Consider the following 22,085-nt stretch of genomic DNA (forward strand, 5'->3'; position numbering starts at 1 on the left):
TTATTACCACAGTATGATTGATGGGTTCCTAAGTGCACGGTGACACAATCAGCTGAACTATTACAGCTGGGAGTTTGATAATTTGTGAGTTACAGCCATTACAGGGCATCCCTTCAGCCAATTGCCAGAGCCATTAGGGCATGGGTGACCTCAGGGAAACCATGGTGAGGTGAGATCCACTACCCGTGGTGTCACTGGAAGACCTTCTGTCCTGCCCAGTCACATTGCTGTCCGACCTCCCGACTCTCCTGCTCTCCTTCCCTGCCCCTCCCTGGCAGGGGCTGCTGCCTGGCTTCCCTTTTGGCCCAAGGAGCAATTTCAGCAAGTCCTGCTCTCACCACTGCCCCTTCCAAGTGCTAAAAGGCTGATACCAGCATAAGGTAAAGCACAGTGCAGCAAAGGCTGCTCAACCACCGTCTGCTGACCATGACTCACTTTATGAATGGCAGGCATGTAGACAAAGCCACCAAGTACTCCAGGTACCAACAGACCTCCTCTTCCCTGGGAAACACTGGAACAACCTCAGTCCTTTCTGGAAAAAATATCCCAAGTTTAAGTTTACATAAAATGCACTGGATTTAGGCATTTATTTGAAACACAAACACACAAAAACCAAGAATAAAAGAAATTTTATTTATCTTTTTTTTTTTTTTTTTACAAAAATAAACAATTTGAGAAACAAAAGCACATTTTTTTCCTGACTGTACAAACTACAAAACAGTATGACATTGGTCACTTAAGCATTTACTTCATTGCTTTCATTGAAAGCATATTCTTTAGACACACCCCGCCTTTAAGATGCATTTTATATAGAATTAAGGCTAGCATTCATTTGACATCATTAAGGTCATTTACTTCATTCACTCTAAGAATCAGCAAGCCATGCCTTAGAAAACCAAGGACCTGATGATAAAAGGTACAAATAGCTGCAAGATAGTCGTTAAATTAGTACTGTTCAACCAGCTGCTTTGCCAGTCTGTCAAAGATGTGGCTTCCTGAACAATTCAAACTGATTCAACAAAAGTCTTAAGCCCAGGCTTAATTGTAAGCATATGCTTAGGCCTATCCAGCAAAGCACTCGGCACTCGGGTAAGACCCTGCCCTTTCAGTGGGACTATTCATATGCTTATGTGATTTGCTAGATCTACAAAATGGCTCTTTCAAATTAAAAATGAAACTTTATGATAACAGTGGAAGCAAAAATGAAAATTAGTTGCAGTCTTGCAATTCTAAACATAAGCAATCCCTTCCGTTTGACAAATACACCGGCATTGCATATTCCATAGCTTTAACACAAATGCTGATTGTCCTCAGTATCGTTTGCTATTCAGCTGACAAACTGATACGCTTCAGTTCCTCTGTTGTGATTGTACGTGCCCAAATAAATATCAGTGTGGAGGATACAGGCTTCCCAGAGAAATGATCAGCTTTCATCCCTGGACACACATGTATAGGTCAGAAATGCTATGCTAACCTTGGTTAGAAAAGCCAGAGCTGCCAGCTGATTTATAACCAAAATTATACTCTAACAGTGTATCATCTCTTGTACCTTGCTCTGGGTTGGTTTGGTTTGTTTTTAAATCACATTTTCAAAATCTTGTTTTATTGCACATTCATCCTGGTCATGCAGGTTATTTCTTTAAAGTTTCCTTTAGCACTCTATAGATTAGAATGAGTAATAGTGCAATTATTTCTCCGGCCACAGCCGCCTTCTACCTAACAGCTGCCTATATTTATACACAAACAGCTCTTATCACTCACGTGTCAGACTGAGCCATTTTAGGTGTCAGTCTGTCACTTTCACATATGTTATCTTGTCAGGATCAGGCACAATATGATTTGAGGCCATCTTGAAGAAGACAAGCTGCCGACCTGCATTGAATAGGAAAGGGGGGAAAAGGGGAAAATACTTAGATTAGTGATGAGCAAAAGGTTGCCTACCTTAAAATACTGACATTTCAAATTCTACTTCAACCTATGCATTCTTCAGGCCATGCAAGACTGAACTCCCTCTTAACTTCAGCTGGTATAAACCTGGATGGTTTCTGTCTAAAACGGCACCAAAGTTCCCCAGTTTCCGTATCTTTACTCTTATCTAATCATGGTTAAGATACAGCTGTGCACAGCTAACACAGTAAACAAAGAAAAGGTCTGAAGTTTTTAATACAAATTCCATGTGGTCTCTAAAAAAGTATTTTTAGACTCCCACTTATACAAACAGGCTTTAGTTCAAGGCTTAAATGGAGGACATCCTTCATGTTTGGTTGTACAGAAGCAGAATCATATTTGCACGCTTGATCTTTACAAAACTGATCAGTGCAAGGTGTATTAAACATGACTTTCTCTGAAACAGCTCTTGCTGATCACTTTGTAGTTCTGGGCTTTGAACAAGCTGCAAAAAAGTTTCAAGTCCTCAGACAGAAAGCAGCAGCAAGTGACAGCAGCCTGGGTAGCATAAGGCACCTGCTACACTTATATCCAAGGCCACTGAGGTCTGAATTTGGCAAGGTTTGTTTGTTTGGTATCTGTGGGAGCCACAGCACAGCTCTTCTATCTCCCCACACTCACTGACCTGGCATCTTATTCACATTCCTACCTCCCAGCAAGCTGCTGCTGCCCCAGAGACCTGCAAAATTACTGCCTTTCCTTGCAGCAAAGACCACAGAGATGCACTCCATATCTACTGCACTTCTGCCTTCCCTCTCTAAACTTGAGAAAATCAAATGCTATTTGCTCCCAGCCTGCCTCTCTAGGGGGCTCCCATAACACTATTTTCTTTAAAAGTATCATATGGCAAATGGGATACCTCAACCACTGAGCAAATTTCCGAGCTGCAGGTTTCAGGGACTCAAGTGCTCGTGCATTAGGAATGAGATGGCAACAGGAATGACAAATAAGACTACAAATATTGCTTATTTGTTGTTAGGTCCCATTAACTTTTAATATTGTAATCTGAGACAGGAGCTGCTATAAACCTCCTATGAATTCCTCTGAACCAGAATAAATACATTTTAAGTGTATTAATTATTTTCAATATTCCAGCTACAGATAGACTGACATGATGACCCAGTAGTCACAGGTTAGCCATAGGCAAGGTTAACAGAAATTAGTTTTCTCTTGGTTCCATGGAAGTGCCTGTTAACACCTCCCAGAAGCACAAAAATGCAAAAAAATAACATTCCAGATCCTGTGGTTTGGTAACCTCGGGTCCACGTGCTTGGCCCTCTAGTGCCAGCTCCTGTGAGCCTGTCTGTAGTTTCTGCTCCCCTGACAGCTGGCAAAGAGAAGTCTCAGCAAAAAAGAAGCTGCCTCAGCTGAACCTTCAGAAACTACCTCCTTTCTAGATGCTGCTGGTGGCTCCCACAACCCAGCACAACACACTCCCCAAGCTGTATTAAAACATTTAGAGCAGCCAGAACAGGTGATTCAGTTGCTGCTTCTCCTCCACAGCATCCAGGACCTACCTGTCCAAGTCGTCTGGTTTGTTAGGACAAAAGCTTTGCACTGGGAGTAGCTGTCACAGATCTCAATGGCTTCGTTGATATCAAACACAGAGAGGAGGCAGCCCTTGTGATGGTAGGATGGCCAACATCTGTAGTTCTCATCAGGGATATGGGCTTCAGGCACCCGTCTGTACTCTGCAAATCAGAGCAAAGCACAGTTGTTTGAAAGCTCCAGTAAACTGGTTGTTTTTAACAGGCAAGGTTTATTAGAACAGCTTAGGAGCAGGATATATGACGGAAAAGCTGACGGTTTAGACTGTACCAGCCCTGGTTCACTCCCAAATGTGTTTATAGCTCTGCACCTTACTTTCCTTTTCCTTTCCTCCTTTCTTCTTCTCACCTCTTTCTCCAGAAAGCGTCTGTAAATAAACAGTCTGTGCACAAAACCCCTTCCCCTTCCCCACTGCGGAGGCGAGGCTTTGGTTTTATTAGGAGTTTTACAGGAAGAATGTCCCATTGAATAAACAGCATCCACTTGAATGAACTGACTCACTGTCCTACTTCTCAACAGTGAGCAGGATTGTCGGGGTGAGACCTGACCAGGCGTTCCCAGCCCTCCCTCTCCCTCAGAAGAGCACGCTATTTTCCTCTGGCTCCTTTAGAGAAGGGAGAAAAGACAGGCTTTTAATTAAGCAAACTTTTTTTGCTTGCTCAGATTAGGACAAAAGAGGAGTCGCTTGATGGGCCTCTGAAGAGAAGGGGGGGTGGAAAAAGTAGCGGGAGCATGTCAGCGTGGTCCTCGCCCAGCGCCTCCGCGCTGCCCCACCGACTGCTCCTCTCCCTTGGCTGCCGTTCAGTCTCACTTGCCTTTATGAGCTGCCTCTTGTTCTCTGTTCACAGCTCCTCTCACTTTCCCAGCCACTAACGGGGCTTTCTCTAATGAATGCATCAGCAAATTCAGCTGATCATTTATAAACATTTCTATTTAGCCTCCAGACACGCAAATTAATGGTTCCCTCCTGTCTCTCCTCCCCATGTCCTATTCAAAAAACTAAATACATTCTATATTTCTTCTAATTGTATCTATTATGGAAACCAGAGCTGCCTGCCCTGACTCACAGCCTATTCTTAAGTCACTTTAGTTCAGGCATTTTTTGCCTGGCTCTGCTGATTCAGCCTGCTAATATTTCATACAGCACATTGTATGAACACCATCGAGTCAAAGGCGAGTGTGTCTGCTACTCCAAACTGTCAGAATTTCCACTGGGAAAAGAAGTGTACATTCACAAGTGCTCATTCTCATCACACAGTCTGAAATAGTGGGAAACAAATGTAGTAACTGCATTCTATTTTAAGCCTTAGCTCATTAAAAGTATCATAAGAAACATTCCCAAATAAGAAGCAAAATCAGAGCTGACTGTGTTCCACTTAAATCAAAAGCTAAAAAAGCTTTCTTAATTGAGGAAATGCAGATTCATGCACAAGAAGACAAAAAAAAATCAAAATTTAGTTTCACATGATGACTCTCATTTCTCCATCAAAAATATTTATGCATTTCTTCTGAAGAGAAGTCAGAGCATAACTAAAACTGTCGGCTAGGTAAAAATCCATTTTTTCCCAGTTTCTTCAACTGTAGTGTAACAATAATTGAATGTAACAGAATGTTCTCTTATCTCCACATGTCAACTGCTGAGTATTGATTTGTACCTCACAGTCTAGGACAGTACAATGATGTGCACAAATTAAAAACAAAAAAATCAATTCCCTGTAGTTAGCACCATATGTAACCATTTGTATCAGCATACATGCTGCATTGACTGGATATAAAATGTATAAATTATCCAAGCTCCTCCTTGCACACCACCAGAATGGCCACCTCACACTGCACAGTGACAAGCCCCAGGCCACAGAGGGCATTCACAGAAGGGTGGCCCTTGCTGCGGCAGCAGGGGATAAAGCATCTGCCTGATTCTCTGCGACAGCAGGGAGTTTGTCCCAGCCCCTCTTCAGGACACTTTGGGAGTCTGACAGGCTCCACGCTGGGGCTGGGAGGAAGCTGCAGCGTCCCTCAGCACACCATCACGGCACTAAGAGAGCAGCCCTACGTCATCACATCATGTATTTTTCTTCACACAAGGGAGAGGCCCACCTTCAGGACCCTTATTTAATATTTAGAATATTTATACTCCTCTAAGCACAGATATGCTTCTTAATAGGCCTATAGCACTTCCTTCTCCTCAGCACTGCTCCTAGTGCAGCTCTCAGGGGTTAGGCTCTCAGCTGACATACACAGACTTCAAAAGAGCAGCAGTGATTTACATGACCTGAGGATCTGTCAGAAGTAGGAGATAAAGTTCTCCCTTTCCATTGCCTTTTTCAAGGTGCCCAAGCCTGGTAAATCATCTGGGCAGCTCAGACACATCAATCAATGGAGCTGGGCCAGCAGTAACTGCGATGGCAAGGTCCTGGTTTGAGTGTGCAAGCGAGGGTGGAAACAGCCATGCCAGAGTGGTCTCACCATGCAGCAGAGCCCTGTGGTTGCCCCTTCCCTCCTCACTGCTCCCTGCCAGTTCCTACATGAGGGAAAGCCACAATTATCTCCAGTGACTCCTGGTAACAGGAACATGGCAGCGTGACACAGATGCAAGGAAAATTTTCCTTTGGCTGTGAGATCACCAAGCACCACACAGGTGGAAACACAGCCAGTGGAATCGACGGGAAAGGACCCAGTCATACGGGGTCCACAAGGGCAGCCTCTGGCAGGGCCTCCAGCTGGCACAGGCCACTGGATACCTGCAGTTTGGGGACTGAGCCCATGCTGTCCACAGGGAGGGGAGGATGCAGTGAGGGGAAAAGGCAGGAAGGCAGCCCCTCTCCCCCCCCTGCAGGCAAGCTGCAGTGATGGCTGCCTGGGAGTGCTCCCTTAGGAGTGCTTAGGATGCTCCCTTAGGAGCATCCCAATGGGAAGGCAGCCACAAGGTGTACAGAGTGGGACATGTGATGGCCCTGCACCCTGGTTCCTGCTCCCACTCCAGCCAGGCACCCCTGCTTGCCCTGGGAAGCCAACAGGAGGAGATCACCTCTTAAACCATTACAGTCAGAACTGATCAGAAACTCATTGCCACACCATGCAAATGGTGATCTAAGCAAACTGAGCTTCTCTTCAAAACTCACTCCATCTCCAGCAGAGCAAGGCAGCTGCCTTGCCCATTTGCATGGTAAAGGCAAGTATCCCTGGAATCTCTTACTTGCATAATGTCGATTTAGGGAGCTTACCATTTAGCTCTCATTTGTATGAGCTGTCAAGAAATGCACTCCTCTCACATGAACTAGAAGGATCCTGCTGAAGGATGCTCCTCCACTGAGATGTGCCCTAGCAATCACATTAGGTCCAGCCCCCAGGAGAGCTGGACTTCCCCTACACCTTTAAATGGGTCACCACAGTGCCGCTACTCAATTAAGCAGTACTCCAATGGTTTAAAGACAGCTCCAGCTCAAGGTTTTGTCCTGCCAAGACCTAAAACTTGCTTAAATGGAGTCCTTGGAATTTGAAGGCTCACAGCAGTAAATCACATCATAAAAAGGTCAAAGTTCTGGTCAATTTCCAGACTAATGGTGTTTAAAACCAATAAATGCTTGCCTAATACTATAAATGCAGCCATAAATTTACACATTGGGGTACATACACATACCTTGACAGAGAGTACATAAAGTCTATCGAGGTAATGGCAAGGAATAGATCAGAGAAATGCAAAGCATTCCTACTGGTATCAGCAGAAAAAGAACCCTTTCCTCAGTCAACTAATTTTGTGAGGATTGAAGCAAATAAATGCAATGGAGTAAGCCTGATATTGATGTCACTTAGAATGCATTTACTCCAGAGTTTAACACAGGGGAGGTAATACAAGAGCTCACAATTACACAGATAGCTTCTACTCCAAAGCATTTTTTCTAGTAAACATTTTGGAACTTCAAGATACCTTGTTATGCTGAATCCAGGCAATCCTCAAAAGTTTTGTTTTGTGATAGCTTTTATAATTTTCAATATTTTTTACAAGGTTGTTCTCATCAATCAAAACATACTGCTATGATCAGGCCAAAATCTTAGAAGTTTCTTAGCATGTTAGCCACATCTGCATGGTGGCCACAGCGATCACGAAACCAAGATCACTCACTTGTTGTGACAAGTAAGAGAGGCATATTTTAAAGCAATCTGCAGCATCACTGACCAGTGCAAGAGCTATAAAAAAAAGCAAATGCTTTAAATTCTTATTCTATTTTTTTCCCATCAAAACCCACCTGCATTGTCCCAAAGCCGACTACTATCTATAAACATACTCATTTTCACTGTTACTAGACTGAATCACATAAAGAGCTCCACAAGTATATAATAAACTATGTGAAACCGCCTGTGGTTTCCCCCTTTTAGCCTGTCTGAATCACCCTGAATCTGACTTTAATCAGTCCTAATGACCGTTTATTTCAGCCACAGCAGCCAGACTGCATTTTTACTACCAACTACAGCTACTTGTTGGAGATTTGCCCAGTTGTCTTATCACCTGCCAATTCACTGTCAATGACAGAGACACAGCCACGTTCATCCTCGAGAGAAAAATCACGTTGCTCCTTTTTCTCCCTCCTTTTCTCCTCCAGTCTCAAGAGGAACACCAGCAGTTGACTCTGGAATTGCTTTTAATTGCTTTGCTCACAAGTAAGCAGAAAGAACCAATATCAGCAAAAAGTGGTATTGAGCAGCGTTTTGCCCTAACAAACAGTCCCCTCTGATTCCCAGGGAGCTTTTGGAGAACAGTATTGGATCCAAAAGAGACAACAATACACTGATGTTTTTTGCCTGCTTCATTTTACGCTGAACTTTTCCTCATGTTCCAATACCTGGCATTCAAACACGCTTCTGAGAGCAGGCCGCGCCAGCACCCTGCCCAGTGCGCTGCAGGCTTTCTGGTTCGTCTGAGGGAGCGAGGGGCAGGCCTCTGCTTCCCCTCAGCCCTGACACATCCCAGCTGTTTGGAGAGACAGGCTGGCCTGGCAGGACACGGCTCTGCCCCTGGCAGGACACGGCTCTGCCCCTGGCAGGCCAGGAGACAGCCCTGCTCCTGGGGGAGCGTTCCCGTCCCCTGGCAGCTCCTGCGGGAGGGCCGGAGCGAGGCGGGCCCCGCGCTCTGTGGGCGCTGCCATTGTGCTCACAGCAGAGCCGAACTTAGATCGGTCTGCAGGCTGTCACCGAAACACAAATAAATAACCAGGGGAACGACACGTTCCCTTACATTGTTAACGTGACACAGCTGAGCATTTTTCCTGCCTCGTGCCCCACATCCCAGAGAGCTGTTCCATACCCACAGCCACCTCTGTGGTACACACCAAAAGCAATGAGCCCGAAATGTCCTACAGATGCTTAAACACTGCATGTGGTCCACTCCATCATAAAAGCAACGATGCTGATGATGGACAAGCCAGAAGTTGCCTAGGGTCATGTGTTGGGTATTTAAGCATGAAGATAGATGCCCACAGGATTTATAAAAGACGCTCAATGACTTCTTTAGCATTCGGGATGGGAACTGAGGACCTCAGCAGAAAGCATTTTGCTGCGCAGTGCCAAGTTGGACAGGGAGAAGTTTAGCAACAGCAGAACACATTGCTCAGGGAAGAGGTAAATGGTTGGCACAGTAGTGGAGATACAAGTGAGCAACAAGCAACTGGTCGTGGTAAGGGCACAGCTGCACAGACCCACCTGGGTGCAGAGTAAGCTGCTCCTCTGTTCCTGTGTGCTGGCATTGCCTGGCTCCCGATGTCAGAGCCCTCCCAGCAAGGCAGGCTGTAAAGGGAGATTTTCTGCCCTGTGCACCTTCCCCCCCTCAGCTCTGAGGGCTCTGGGAAAGGGACACCAAAGGCACATGTATAAAATAATTTATACTGATAAGATTTATTATAATATCTTACGATAGAGCAGGAATCTGGGCTGCAGTTTGTTCCTGATTTCAATAACTCTTGGGTGGATTTACAATTTCCTAAGCAGGTTGCTATAGTGACCCTGCAGAATATTTTTTTCAAAACATTGTCGTACTGTAAATATTTACATACAGCATAATCCTGCCAAATTGTCCTGAGACAAAGGAAAACACAACGTGTCTTTGCTTTATGTCCAGCCTTCCAGCTTTTTTAGCTTTGAGAATGTGCTTTCAGCTAACAACAGCAGCTAATTACAGCTTTCTGTGGGGTTGCACACCCTCAGACCTAATAATGGGTCATTTATTAGCTTTAATGAATAACAAAGCTATCAGATTTATGAGTGTTAGCTGATTTCACGCATTTCTGAGTAAATTCTGAGTTAACTGGAAGGCTGGGGCTTAGCTCAAGAGCCAGATACTCAGTTGGTACAAATCACAGTCACTTGATTGAAGTAATAAAAACGTTGATACTGGGGCATGACTTTACTGATGAACATCAGTAGTTTTTTTACAGTCTCCTTAATCTGGATAATTAATGGAATGATTTAATCATTTTTAGATAACATATGTCAGAAGGAATACATGGTTCCTGTTTTAATTCACATTCTTCTGGATTCCAGCAAGGGAGGCCGAGAGCCAATAGAATATAAAAGCATTTGTTCCTGGTGTTGTTTTAAACGCTGCAATGTTCCCATATCAACATGAACAGCAGTGTGATTTATGATTGCAGAACACATACACAGCTATCGAATGTCTCCCACGCCTCCACTCTAAGATACTAAACCAAAGTCCAGAGCATAATATAATTTACAGCACTATAAAATCTTTACAGCTGAAGCACAGTGAAAGCTTAATATCCAAGACCTTCTGTAATATGACTATGTCATCTTGTTAAACTTTATTTATGGGAACACTAGGGCTGACAAGAACTTTCTTCGTGTCGCTTCCCTACTGCTTATCAATATTACCTTTCTCACCTTGTGGTGCTCATAGGAGGAGGTCTTCCTTTCAAAAACGTAAGTTCACGTAGATAACACACTGTTTCCTCAACATTTATACTTTAGTTATGGCCTTAAATGACTTACCCAAGATGATGGTCTTGTTTTTCCTAGTATGAATTTACAATGCCCTATCCAAGATAATGCATAATTCCAAGCATTTAAGGCCTAAGACAAATTCTGAAGCACCATTAAATGAACCTGCTGTAATTTCTTTTCAAAACCAAAACAAAACCTTAGAATTCTTGGATCTGAGTTCTCCTCCCCTTCTTTTAGGATTTCAAAATTAATTGTGCACCAGAAAGGCCTTATTTCATCACAAATTTTTACATGCCAGGAGACTGGCATCACAAATTCTTGTCATTTCTACTATTTGTGAGAGCACAAGTCCCAAGAATGAGTCACCTTGTGATGTTTCAATCATTGGAGCAAAATGGATGCAAACTTGTGCCTCCCCCATCTTGGCACCCATTGGGGTATGAATGCAAAGCTGATTAACTCCGATGGGGCCTCAGAACCAAATGATCACCTTTAATTTTAGTTTAACTTAGCACTCGGCTGAAAAACACCCTTCTTGAACTTTCTCTATGCTGCAGAGTAACACAGAAAATATTTTATAAAATTATGCAATCTTAAAATTTTTTTTTTTTTGTCAAAACAGGGCCAAAGTAGGACCTCAACCTACAGCTTGGGAAAATATCCGAGTTGATCCTTTTCATCCCTGTCTATCCCTCTACCAATATCTATACAAAATATTCCATTTGCTCAGCTCTTCAGCCTTGGCTGCAGTGGTGAGGATGCAATCTCAGCTGGGCACTTCCTGCCAGTAGAACAGGCTGATTCTGTGGATACCATTCCCTTCCAGGACACCTGTCACCCTTCTCTTGCAACTCCACTGTACTACAGCAGAACTCCTCATTCCATTATCTCCAAATAAATTCTAATTAATAATTTCTAATTCTGCAATCTCTGGATTGAAAATTTTAAGAAGTAATTCCAACATGGTATTAGTATTAAATACTAGTCAAATATCAGTTGAGGAAAGATTATGGTTAGAATTAAAATTATAAATGTGGATATGTAGGCACATTTTAACCCTCATGATATGACTCCTTCATATTTGTATGGCAAGGAAAGGGAGTCTTAATATAGAAATAAATTACAATATCTTTTCTGTTTGGTTAAAGTGGCCTTAGAACGAACTAGAAACAGGCCTGCACATCTTAAAGGTATGGCAGCTAAGTCTGACAACACATCTAAGTGTAATTTCTAGTAAGATACCCAATTCCTCAGGGTTGTCCCTGAGGTTGAGAACATTTTCCTATCAAGGAAATTCAATATTACACTCATGGTACTTAATGTACATTATCCAATATGTTAAACAAAGCATCTACAGATTTTCAACATCTTTGGTCACGCTGTGAAGTGCCTAAGTCCATTAGCAGTGTCCTGCAAATAAAACAGGCTCCTTGCAGAGCAGGGCATTGCCAACCATGAACATGGGTGTAGTGGATTCTGTGTTATGTTATCCAGGACTCCACAGAATTAAATGAACAAAAAAAAGTGTAATTATTCCAGTAGCTAAATATACATGAAGCTCCCCTTCGTACCAATGGAAACCTGCACTGATACATTGATACTGCTGTCCAAAGCTTCTCTCCTTGGGAGCCTTTATAAACATGACAGACCTCTAAAATTAAAAAACTTCACCTCATCCTGATACAGCAATGAAATCTGGAAACAACCAGCATCATAGACCAACTCTCCTGGCACTTCCTCAACAATGGACATGTTTGTACTATTGATTGTGCTGCTGAAAATAATTTTGCTGTGTTGACAGGTATCACTCAGCACAGATTGTGATGAAAAGTTGAAAATTAGAAAGCTAAATGAACACCTGCAACAATTTTCCTGCCAATTTTACAACAAAATAAATATTGAATTATTCTGATAAGTGGGTCAAAATCATCCCTGGTATCATGGTCCTTTGAGGTTAACAGAGCTACAACCGGAATGAATTTGGCTCCTGTGTCTCTTTCACTGAGCAAATGCTTCACTGAACTTTTCAAATCCCCTGTGCCAACATTCATCTTCATTCAGAACCCATCTTTCCCTCTCTGCTGAGCTTTTGCAGCAAAGCCATAATTTTCCTATCAACTTGCAGTCAATTATGTTGTCAGTTTGACATGAACATTGTACGTACACAAAAATAATTTGCAAAACAGCTTTTACAGTTGTTGGGCTTAACAGTCATTTCCAGCACACATAATATTCTTTGACATGTACAATTCCACAGCTATCCTTCTAGGAAGAACATGCATCACTTTGTACCACAGCTTGAATAGCATACAGACATATTATGAAAAAGATACTGTTATTCAGCCACGTTTTCACCCTGTTCCTTTTTCTATTTTTTGATTCTATTGCTAGCAGAAGCTGAGAGTCACACCATTTTTCCCTGGCAAAGGAAGTAAAAATTTATTCTTCCAATCTACAAATGCTTATGTTACAAGAAATTCCTTTTAAGTCCCAGGAAACCCAAGGGGGGTTACGGCCTCATGATTGGATTCTCCCCAGTATATGCTCAGGGAGGTTCTGATACTACCACAGCACTGTGTGGATGTGATGAAACACATTTTCCATAAATCTGTCATGGAGAGCTCCTTTTCGATTGCCTTATTCCCATTACAGCCTACTCACAGTTATGGATGTCCAGCTACATTACATAGTGAGAAGAGTTACAGGAGGCTTCCAGGAAGCAAAAAGCAGATAAAATCCTATCACATGCATTATTTCAAGGACAACTGAGCTTTGTTTTCCACACATTAGCCCTTGCAAACCTCACAACAATGACAGTGTCTCATATTTTAAGTATGGAGAAAGATGACTTTACCAGCTTTCGGCACCCGTGTTGTGTTCTGCAGGTACTCCCCACTCTTATATAGATTCAAAACTCTCTCCAGCTGAGCAGCTGTCTCATCTATTCCCCAGTGAAGTTCTCCTTTAAAAGCAGAGGAAAAGAATGACTTAGATGAGGAGCATTCTGCACAGGACAAAACAAGGTTTCATTTGAATGAAGCCCTAAGCATGGGAGCCCCGTGGTGCCCTGCTCCATAGCAGGGTTGTGATGTGGGCAGGAAATCCCCGAGTGCCATAAGTCAGGTTTCACACCTGACATGACCCAGGCATTCCAGCGGCTGGCTCATCCAGCTGCAGACACTAAACACTGAGAACTCCGCACGAGAGATCAACATCAGCCAATACAGGGAACTCCAAAGCTTTGCTCACTCATTAGCAAAACATCATTTGCTTGCTCATTAGCTCAGCATCATTTATTATCCCTTCAGATGCCACTCTGAGGCACTGAAAAACCTTCAAATCAGTGTTGCAGGCAACTACTCTTGTCTCAAAGCCACTACCTTGGTAAACAGTGAAGATCTATAGAAACGTCACTTGTGTCATCTGGCTTCTGAGGTATAAAACACCACTGGTATCATTGACAATGAGAAAGTATCCTGGGGTTTATCATTAAAATTCCCCTTTCCAGGGACAGAAGTTCTTCCAGACGCCACAAGGAATTAATTGCATTCTGATGCAGTTCACCCCAGTGCTGAGGTTGTCAGGATGAAACAAATACCTCTGTGAAGATTAGACAAAATCTAAAAATGGGATTTCTCTGGTGGATGGGCCCCTTCTTACCAGCTTGGTATGGGAGCAATATTATCCTGGATAGAAAAACAATCTAGTTCTATTGCAGTGAGCACAAAAACAGCACCCTCCCCCTCCCAACCATAATGGTTACACTAAAAAAGTAACTACTTGGCATTACCATGTTTATTATGATTACCTGTTGCATTGACTATCTTATCCAGTAATGGTCTCAGTGAGGATGGAGCACTATGTGGAAGAAGATAGGTAAAAAAAAACCTGCAATAGAAAAGTAACCGATATTGACGTTTTTTTTACAAGAGTTTACAAACATCTGATAACTCCTGAACATCATAAGGAATAAATTCCTATTGCTTATATGCCACTGACCTATTCAGGAAATATAATGGTATTCTATACTCAAATAAATATGTAGCTGAGACTATTCACACACAGCTGTCTGGCATACCTGGACCACACTCCTACATACAAGGCTGCCTTGTACTTTTGTGTAAATATTCCATTAATACAGAAATTTGCTGTGAAGCCCCATGGATTGTGACTATTTGCAAAGCTGTCTGTACTTTAACAAACCAAAATGATGCTATCAACCCTGTAAATCTTGGGCTTGGTTTCTATTCAAACCTTAAAAGTACATAAATTAGATTTCTGTTCATTCCTAATAAATGAAATTACTATTTTCTTTACTACAGTTTTCTTAGACTTTTAAATTAATTGCAAGGAGAAAGCTGCCTTCTATTGTTTCAATGCTGCTGGAATACAGAATGTCCTCTCTGTTCCAAATATTTATCTATAATCAAGATGCATTCATGTAGGTATTCACTGATGGAGGTAGAATCACAGAATCACAAAATCACAGAATGGGGGAGGTTGGAAAGCAGGTTGGAGGTCAGCTAAGTCCAGTCTCCCTGCTCTAGCAGGCCTCCCTAGAACAAGTTACTTAGGATTGTGTCCTCGTGGCTTTTAAATTACTGCAGAGAAGGAGATTCCACAACTCTGTTCTAATGTTTTTTATTACAAAAGAAAAAACAATGTGTCATTACCATGACTTGAAGTATATTTAATTTTCATATTCTTCCTTTAGAGAAGGAAGAATATGAAAATTAAATCTACTACTTTGCCAATACTACTGCCTATTGCCACTAACCCAGTGTCACAGAAACCCAAGATGGAGATGGACAGATCAGGATCTGACAATATAAACAGAACCACTGGACATTAATATTAGGTAATGAAAAGAACAAGTACACAACTGGTAAACTGCCCTGCTTCACATCTAGCTTGCAAAGCAAAGTAAACAATTTTTCATATACAGAGACCACATTGTCAAATGGAAAACCTCAAGGGACTCATGCTCAGGAGGGACACCAGCAGATGCTTTACATAAGCGCAAATCAGATAATTCAGTTACTGATACCAAAAATTTTTCATAGAGGAAGGTATTATTGAGCTGACACTCTACCTACACAATGAATATTTCTTTGAGAATGTAACTCTCTTTTTCATCCCAAATAAAAATAATCTTTACGGTTTTCCCAAGTGGGATAACCCAGTGGTAGGTTTTCCTGACGATGAAGTATGAAACAGCCAATGTAAATACATACAAAAATCTGAAGAGCAGCACAACATTTGTAACAAATAATTTGTCTGGTAAATTTCAGCTCATTGTTTTTGCTTAGAGATTATCCCGAAAGCTGAGTCCAACTGATTGTGAATAGTTCTTTGCAAAAATTCAGTAGCTGTCACTAAGTTTTCTCAATGCTGGCTGGAAGCAAGTCACGGAGGTTATTGTTTTTCCGTAGCTACAGGGCTACAGAAACATGCAACTGCTCTACTGCAAACACCCACATGTGAAATCCTGACATGTACAGACGCTGGAGTCGGCACCACTTAATTGCAGGAACATTTGTTATCCATCGATTCCAGGGCCAGTGGTATCCCCTATGATCTGCATAACACACACTGTCAGATCCTTTTACATTCGTTCCTACAAATTGTCTCTTTTTGAGAACTATCTGATCCTAATTTAAGAATTCTCAGTGATGGAGAATTTATCTCAGCCATTGGTTAATAGTTCAAAATATTAATTATCTTTACTTTCAAAACTGTCAGTGCTTTGAAAACTGTTCCCCCAAACATTGAGGAAAACAACAGCGAGACACATTTGTGACAGGAGCTAACAATCTGAAAGTCAAGATGGGCCAGTTCTTGTCGAGGTTTCTCCCAAATGTTTTCTCTCCTTTAATTATTTACCTCATAAAGGAACTAGCAAGATAGACTTAAGTATGCTTTCAAGGTTAGGGTGTGCTATATTTTAAAATTACAAGGGGTTTATGCATTGTTTGATGTATTGCTGCTTTTGACTTCTATCCAATAGCATCAGAGGGCAACCTCTAAGCCTACAACAGCAGAGTGCACCTATGAAAATAACAAATTTAGCAGCCTATCCCTAATGAAGTGAGGATTTCACCTTCCAAGACAAGTGCATAGAGTTTGCTGTAATGCCTTAGCATGGGTGGTCACAGCCTCCCACACCATGAATCCACTGTTCAACAAAACTCCACTGTCTCCATGGAATTATGGCAAAGCAGGGGCTGAGAACACTGGGGCACTGTGCCTGAATTCCACACGAGAAAGCAGTTCAAAGGCAATATAAAAACTGTATTAGAAAAAGACCACTTCCTTCAGCATGACCAGGAACCTGCCACAAGCCCACCACACCACAGACATGTCCCCACTTACGACCGAGATGGATGGGCCCCTATTAAAGCCTTCTTACCCAGAAGCAGTAAAACAGTCTTAACCAAAAGCTAGCAAGCTAAGCAAGACCTTTAAGCCAAGCAAATGGAAACGGAAAATCTTGCAGGACACGCTAAATACTGAGCTGCACAACTGCAGATGGCAGTCATGTGGTGCAGCCCATTTCAGTGTGGTCAGCTAATGCAATACACATGCTGGTGAGCGCTCTGCAACCAACGCAGAAGGCTCTCTTTGGAGCAGCCTCTCTTCACTGTGGTCTGGAAGGGAGTGAATGCCATGGCACTTGAAAGTAAGTCTAAGAAATGAGCATACCATTATGCCACTGCTCTGAGATCTCCATCCTGCTATCTGAATCAGCCAAGGCCAACTGTCCCAGCAGTGCCTATCAGATGGAGCGGCAATGGCAGGATGAGCACGGCAGAGAGCATCCACTACTGACTTCCTGGAAAGCAGTGACATGGCTCCCCCAGCATCCCACACAGCCCTCCAAGGGTGTGATGGCTGATGGGGAAGAGCCAAGACCACAAACACAAAGCCATCACCCAAAAGGACTCTGCTGTAAATTTGGACACACCTTTAGAACCAAATTTGGAAGACAGCTGCAATAACTGAACACCTCCTTCAGCATGGCCAACTGATCCAGCAAGGCCCATCACCCACGTGTCCCCCACTGTGGGCATGGCACTGGGAGTCAGTCCCCCAGCACCTACTCACAAAGACCTGGCCCTGGGAGGGAAGGGTGAAAAGATCACCCTTGCTTTAAAAGGTTTGTGCTTAGACCTCAGATTGTCAGCAACTGAGGGTGGTCCCAGCAGCTCCAGGGACTCACTGGGGCTGTTATAATCCTACCACAGGAGGCTCCAGCAAGGCAGGCAGCACTGAGCCAGAGGGCAGGATGTGAACTGAGCTCTAAGTTTCCCTCTGAAGCCAGCCCTTTGCTCAGCTGGTGGTGCAAAACATGTGAAGACCCCTCTTAATTCACACCGAAGAGCTGCTGGAATCATCTCACCACAGAACTTGTGGGCCCCAAGCTCCAAAAGTGTTTATGATTCACTCCTACGAAAATCTCTACTTGAGTGAAGAATTCAGTGGCCTTCAACCACCACAGAATTAGGCTGAGTGGTGAGTATGGAAAATATTTAAATATTTATTTATTTAAATATTAAATCTTTAAAATGTTATAAATGCCATGTATTTTTCAAAATGAAACAATTATTCATGGCTTCACTTACTCCTGGGCATTGGTTCTGAGACAATACGTGCTCATTGATGTGAAAACCCATAAAGGGTGTTGCAGCTCTAGGCCCACTCTTAACTCTACATGACTTTATCTGATCACAGACCTGTAGGCATTGTAGAGATTCCTCTTTTCGTTCATGCTCTGACACCGCCCCTCAACCGAGCAGGGCAGGGTGAAGTTTCTTGCAGGGAATTCCATGAAGCAGTCGCTGTTACTGGTGCAAGAGCTCTCCTCAACACTGGCATCATCCAGATCTGTCACCTTCAGCTCCCCATCCACGATCACAAACTGCCGAGGGCGGAAATCCAGTAATGTCACCGAGCCAAGAGGAGAGTGAGCCAAGTAATGCAGAAGCCGAACTAAGCTGAGACATATCTGAAACACAAAAACATGGGTACCTCGTATTATTTTCTCAGTGCATAGTATACAACAAAACCACTTCAGCTGAAGATATGTTAATAAATTTATGACTTAATGTAAGCATTATAGCTTACCCTCAAAGCTAAATGTTGCAACCAAGGTATTTTTCACAGGATTAACATAGCTGATTGTAAAACCCTGCGAGACTTGAAACAAAAATAAGCTTCTTTACAAGTGCTTTCCCACACTATTTTTGAAGGAGGGCTCATTGTTGCTGTTCTCACTTTTAACAGAAATAAAAGCATTAACTTTTAATAACACATTATGCACAGGCATTGACCACACAGTCTGATCCTGCTCTTTTACAAACTCCAGGTCTGGAAATTTTGGCTGGACTGCCCTGCACCCATGCCTGGAGCTCCAACTGCAGACATGTCTGTATTGCCTCTGTACTGATCCTGCCTCTTGACTGTTTTTATAATTTTTTTTCCACTGTTTCCTCTGATTTTTTCCTTTTTCCTTCTTCCTCCCAGGAAGAGGAGCTCCACAGGTTCAGTGTAACTCTTCACCATACCTCAGGGTAAGTACACGTCTGTCTGTCTGCCTTGACGGGTCTGCCTTGGAGGTTCCTCATGCATCACTTTGAGCCTGAGGTGGGAGCTCTGTGCTGATGTTTCACTTTTCACTGCAGGTTAGAAACTGGAGTAACTCTTGCTAGACAGCAACCCCGATGAACATTGAATTCAGCCCCCTTACTAAAGTTCTGTTTTCAATTCATGCATTCCTTTAGAGTCCACTATGTAACCTATTAATCCAAATGTAGCAGTAATACAAACACAGTTAAATACTGGAATTTTTATTTTATGTATTAAATAAATAACAGGTCTTATTCAGCAGGCTTTTTACTGTTTATATATAATCTTTGTTTTCTATTAAAATACAGTGTTAAGAGCATGTGCATTGAAGTAGTCAAATCCAAATTCAGTCTAGGGCCTTAAATAATACACTCAAGGGTGCACTTCAATGCATTCTTGATAAGAAAGCTGAGCACAGCTGAAGTTATCTCTCGCAGACCCTTCATTTGTGGGACATTAGAACCATCTCATATAACCCTTCTCCTGGATGACCAGACAAGAACATTTTTCTCCTACTGACTGGATACCATAGTTCATAGAGATGTTTGTAGGTGTATACAAGCCTGGTTATGGGATGCTAAACTTGGCCACCCTTACCTCCCCTTGGAAGGGGAGCACTCACGTCTGTGTTACCCTGCAATACACTGCAGAGAAAAAGCCCATCCAGCCCAAACTAAGCTATAATATAGGTATCTTCAAATGCCAACAAACCCAGAATTTTGCTTGAACAAACCCACTGGTTGTCATCCAGAATTATTTCCTTTTCTCAAATGCCAAAAGCCCCCTGTTCCTGCACCAGCAACCCCAACAGGCTCTGCTGTGCAGACCTGCTGCAGGCTGGGACTGCAAATGCTCTCTTACAACAAGCTTTAAGCAAACAAGCGAAGGCTTTGCTCTGTGTCACACACCTGTGGCTTACTCAGCTTAGTGCTGAGTCCATCTACACAAGGAAATTATCAATTGTAGGAATAACCTCATGGATCTATGCAGTCATTTTCAGGACTGGACCACAAACAAGTCTCACATATAAAGAAGACAATTTTATTTCCTTCCTTTCTGTGTTGCATCCTAGACAAGAAAATAAGCACGACAGTGGTCAAAGGACTGTTGCACCTGTAATTCTACCTCTGTGAAGATCCTCATCTTCATCTAATTCTCCTTTATCTCCCTTTGCAACTGCTCACTCAGAAATATCCACACTGTTAAGAAACTTCTCTGTTTATTACCCATAATCTCACATATCTCTTGGTCATTTATTTTGTACATAATTGCTGTCACAGTCCATTATTTGCATTCCCTGGATGAGATGAGCTAAAGGCAGGTGGTCCTGTGTTTTGGGAACCCTGCTGAGTACCTCTGCTGCTTATCAAGACCACGCTTCTTTCAGGAAAAGTGAGCTGAGGCTTAGTGCAGAGAATGCACTTGCTCCAGCTGTATGAGTAAAATAAACTGCCAGTGAACATTCCTGTGCACAGAAACTTAATCCCACATGCACACTGACTAGCATGGTATCTGGATAGGTCTGACCAGCACTGAGGCTGTTCTCTTGCACTGTCCCTAGGCAGGATCCAGAAGGCAGAATGGGGCCATTTTCCACAGGTTCCAACCCTGCTCAGAGCCTTGAGAGAGTGCAGGAACGCAACAGCACAGCCGTGGGCTGCACCTCACTCTTTCCACTCAGAGCTCACTCAGGCACACTTTTAATTTTCTGGCACAGATGTAGCTGAGCAATCCAAAGCGTTTCAGATGGAGACTGCTGCTGCCTTTCAACGTCCTAGGGAGTTAACCTCAGACAAGGACACTTCCCCATATACACCAAGCCAGACAGCGCTGTCTTGATCAAAGCATTGCTGCATTCTGGCTTCATTTAGGACAAATTAAGTGTGACCTTGGTGCTCCTGGTAAATTGCCAGTGCAGTGGACAATCTGGGTTTGAGATTTGTGTACGTTTATTCCACTCTTACCCCAGGAAAAAATGAACAGAGCAGGAAGCAGTAGAAAACAATTATAAACCAAACCTATGATAAGGATCAGGAGAGAAATGTAACATCCTTCTATTGTTTAAATCCCAGTTGCAGAGCACAATGCCAAAACTCCGGGGCCTCAAGCTTCAACAAGTAAGAAATGTTTCAAGATATCATGTAAAAACCATATAACTACTTACCATTAGATAACCTTGACAGACAAAATAACACAGTATCTTAAACACTACCAAAGTGGAGTGCTAAATACCGCTTCTAAACCAAGATGTAATCATATGCAAAACAAACATTTAATAAATGTGAATTGTGCTGAAGAGTACACAACTCCTGCTTCACATTATTATTTATTGGACTGTTTCTCACTCTCCTCAAAATCCTTACAAAACAGTTATTACTCACCCGAAATCTGTCTTCCCAGGAAGTCTGTAACAGCTGAATCATCTCTAAAGGCGAGCCCAGTTCAGTGATGGTCGTCAGTGTGTCTGGGATGTCATTGCTGTCTTGGTAGCAATAGCCGTAGAGCTGAAAACAACACAGCCAGGCAACGTCAGTGCAGTGCCCCTTGGCATGTGGATTCCCAAAGGAGGCTGTGAGGAGTGTTTCTGGCAGTATTTGTGACCCTGCAGGGAACCCATGCTAAAGGACTACATCCGGTGGGAACAACCCACTCTGGACCAGTTTATGAAGAGCTGTAACCGATGGGAAGGACCCGACACTAGAGGTGTTCATGGAGGATTATCTCCTGTGGGAGGGACCCCACACTGGAGCAGGGGAATTCTCTCAGGAGTCCTCTCCTGAGGAGCAAAAAGCCACAGAATCAACATATGATTAACTGACCACAACCATCACTCCCACACCTCTGCACTGCTCAGGAAAGAAGGCAGGGAAATTGGGATGGGAGTAGAGCCCAGGAAGAAGGGAGGAGTGGGCGGAAGGTGTTTTAAAGATTTGGTTTTATCTTTCATTACCGTACTATGATTTGCTAAACTAAATTAATTTTTCCCCAAGTCGAGTATTTTTGCCCATGACATT

The 22,085-nt window shown here is 42.9% G+C and overlaps 1 protein-coding gene across 1 annotated transcript in view; it reads right to left on the reverse strand.

Annotated features, from left to right (window-relative positions):
• Positions 1–614: 614 nt before the first annotated feature.
• The window catches only part of PKDCC (protein kinase domain containing, cytoplasmic), a 35,757-nt gene continuing 14,286 nt past the window's right edge, over positions 615–22,085 (reverse strand). The window contains exons 2-7 of the mRNA XM_066316127.1: positions 21,453–21,575; positions 18,180–18,451; positions 14,255–14,334; positions 13,301–13,408; positions 3,465–3,638; positions 615–1,872 (exon numbers count right to left, since the gene is read on the reverse strand). Coding sequence (XP_066172224.1) covers positions 1,787–1,872; positions 3,465–3,638; positions 13,301–13,408; positions 14,255–14,334; positions 18,180–18,451; positions 21,453–21,575 — 843 coding nt within the window. The 3' untranslated portion in view covers positions 615–1,786. The remainder of the gene's footprint in view (positions 1,873–3,464; positions 3,639–13,300; positions 13,409–14,254; positions 14,335–18,179; positions 18,452–21,452; positions 21,576–22,085) is intronic.

Source organism: Sylvia atricapilla, chromosome 3 (assembly GCF_009819655.1).
Source record: "Sylvia atricapilla isolate bSylAtr1 chromosome 3, bSylAtr1.pri, whole genome shotgun sequence".
NCBI lineage: Eukaryota > Metazoa > Chordata > Aves > Passeriformes > Sylviidae > Sylvia > Sylvia atricapilla.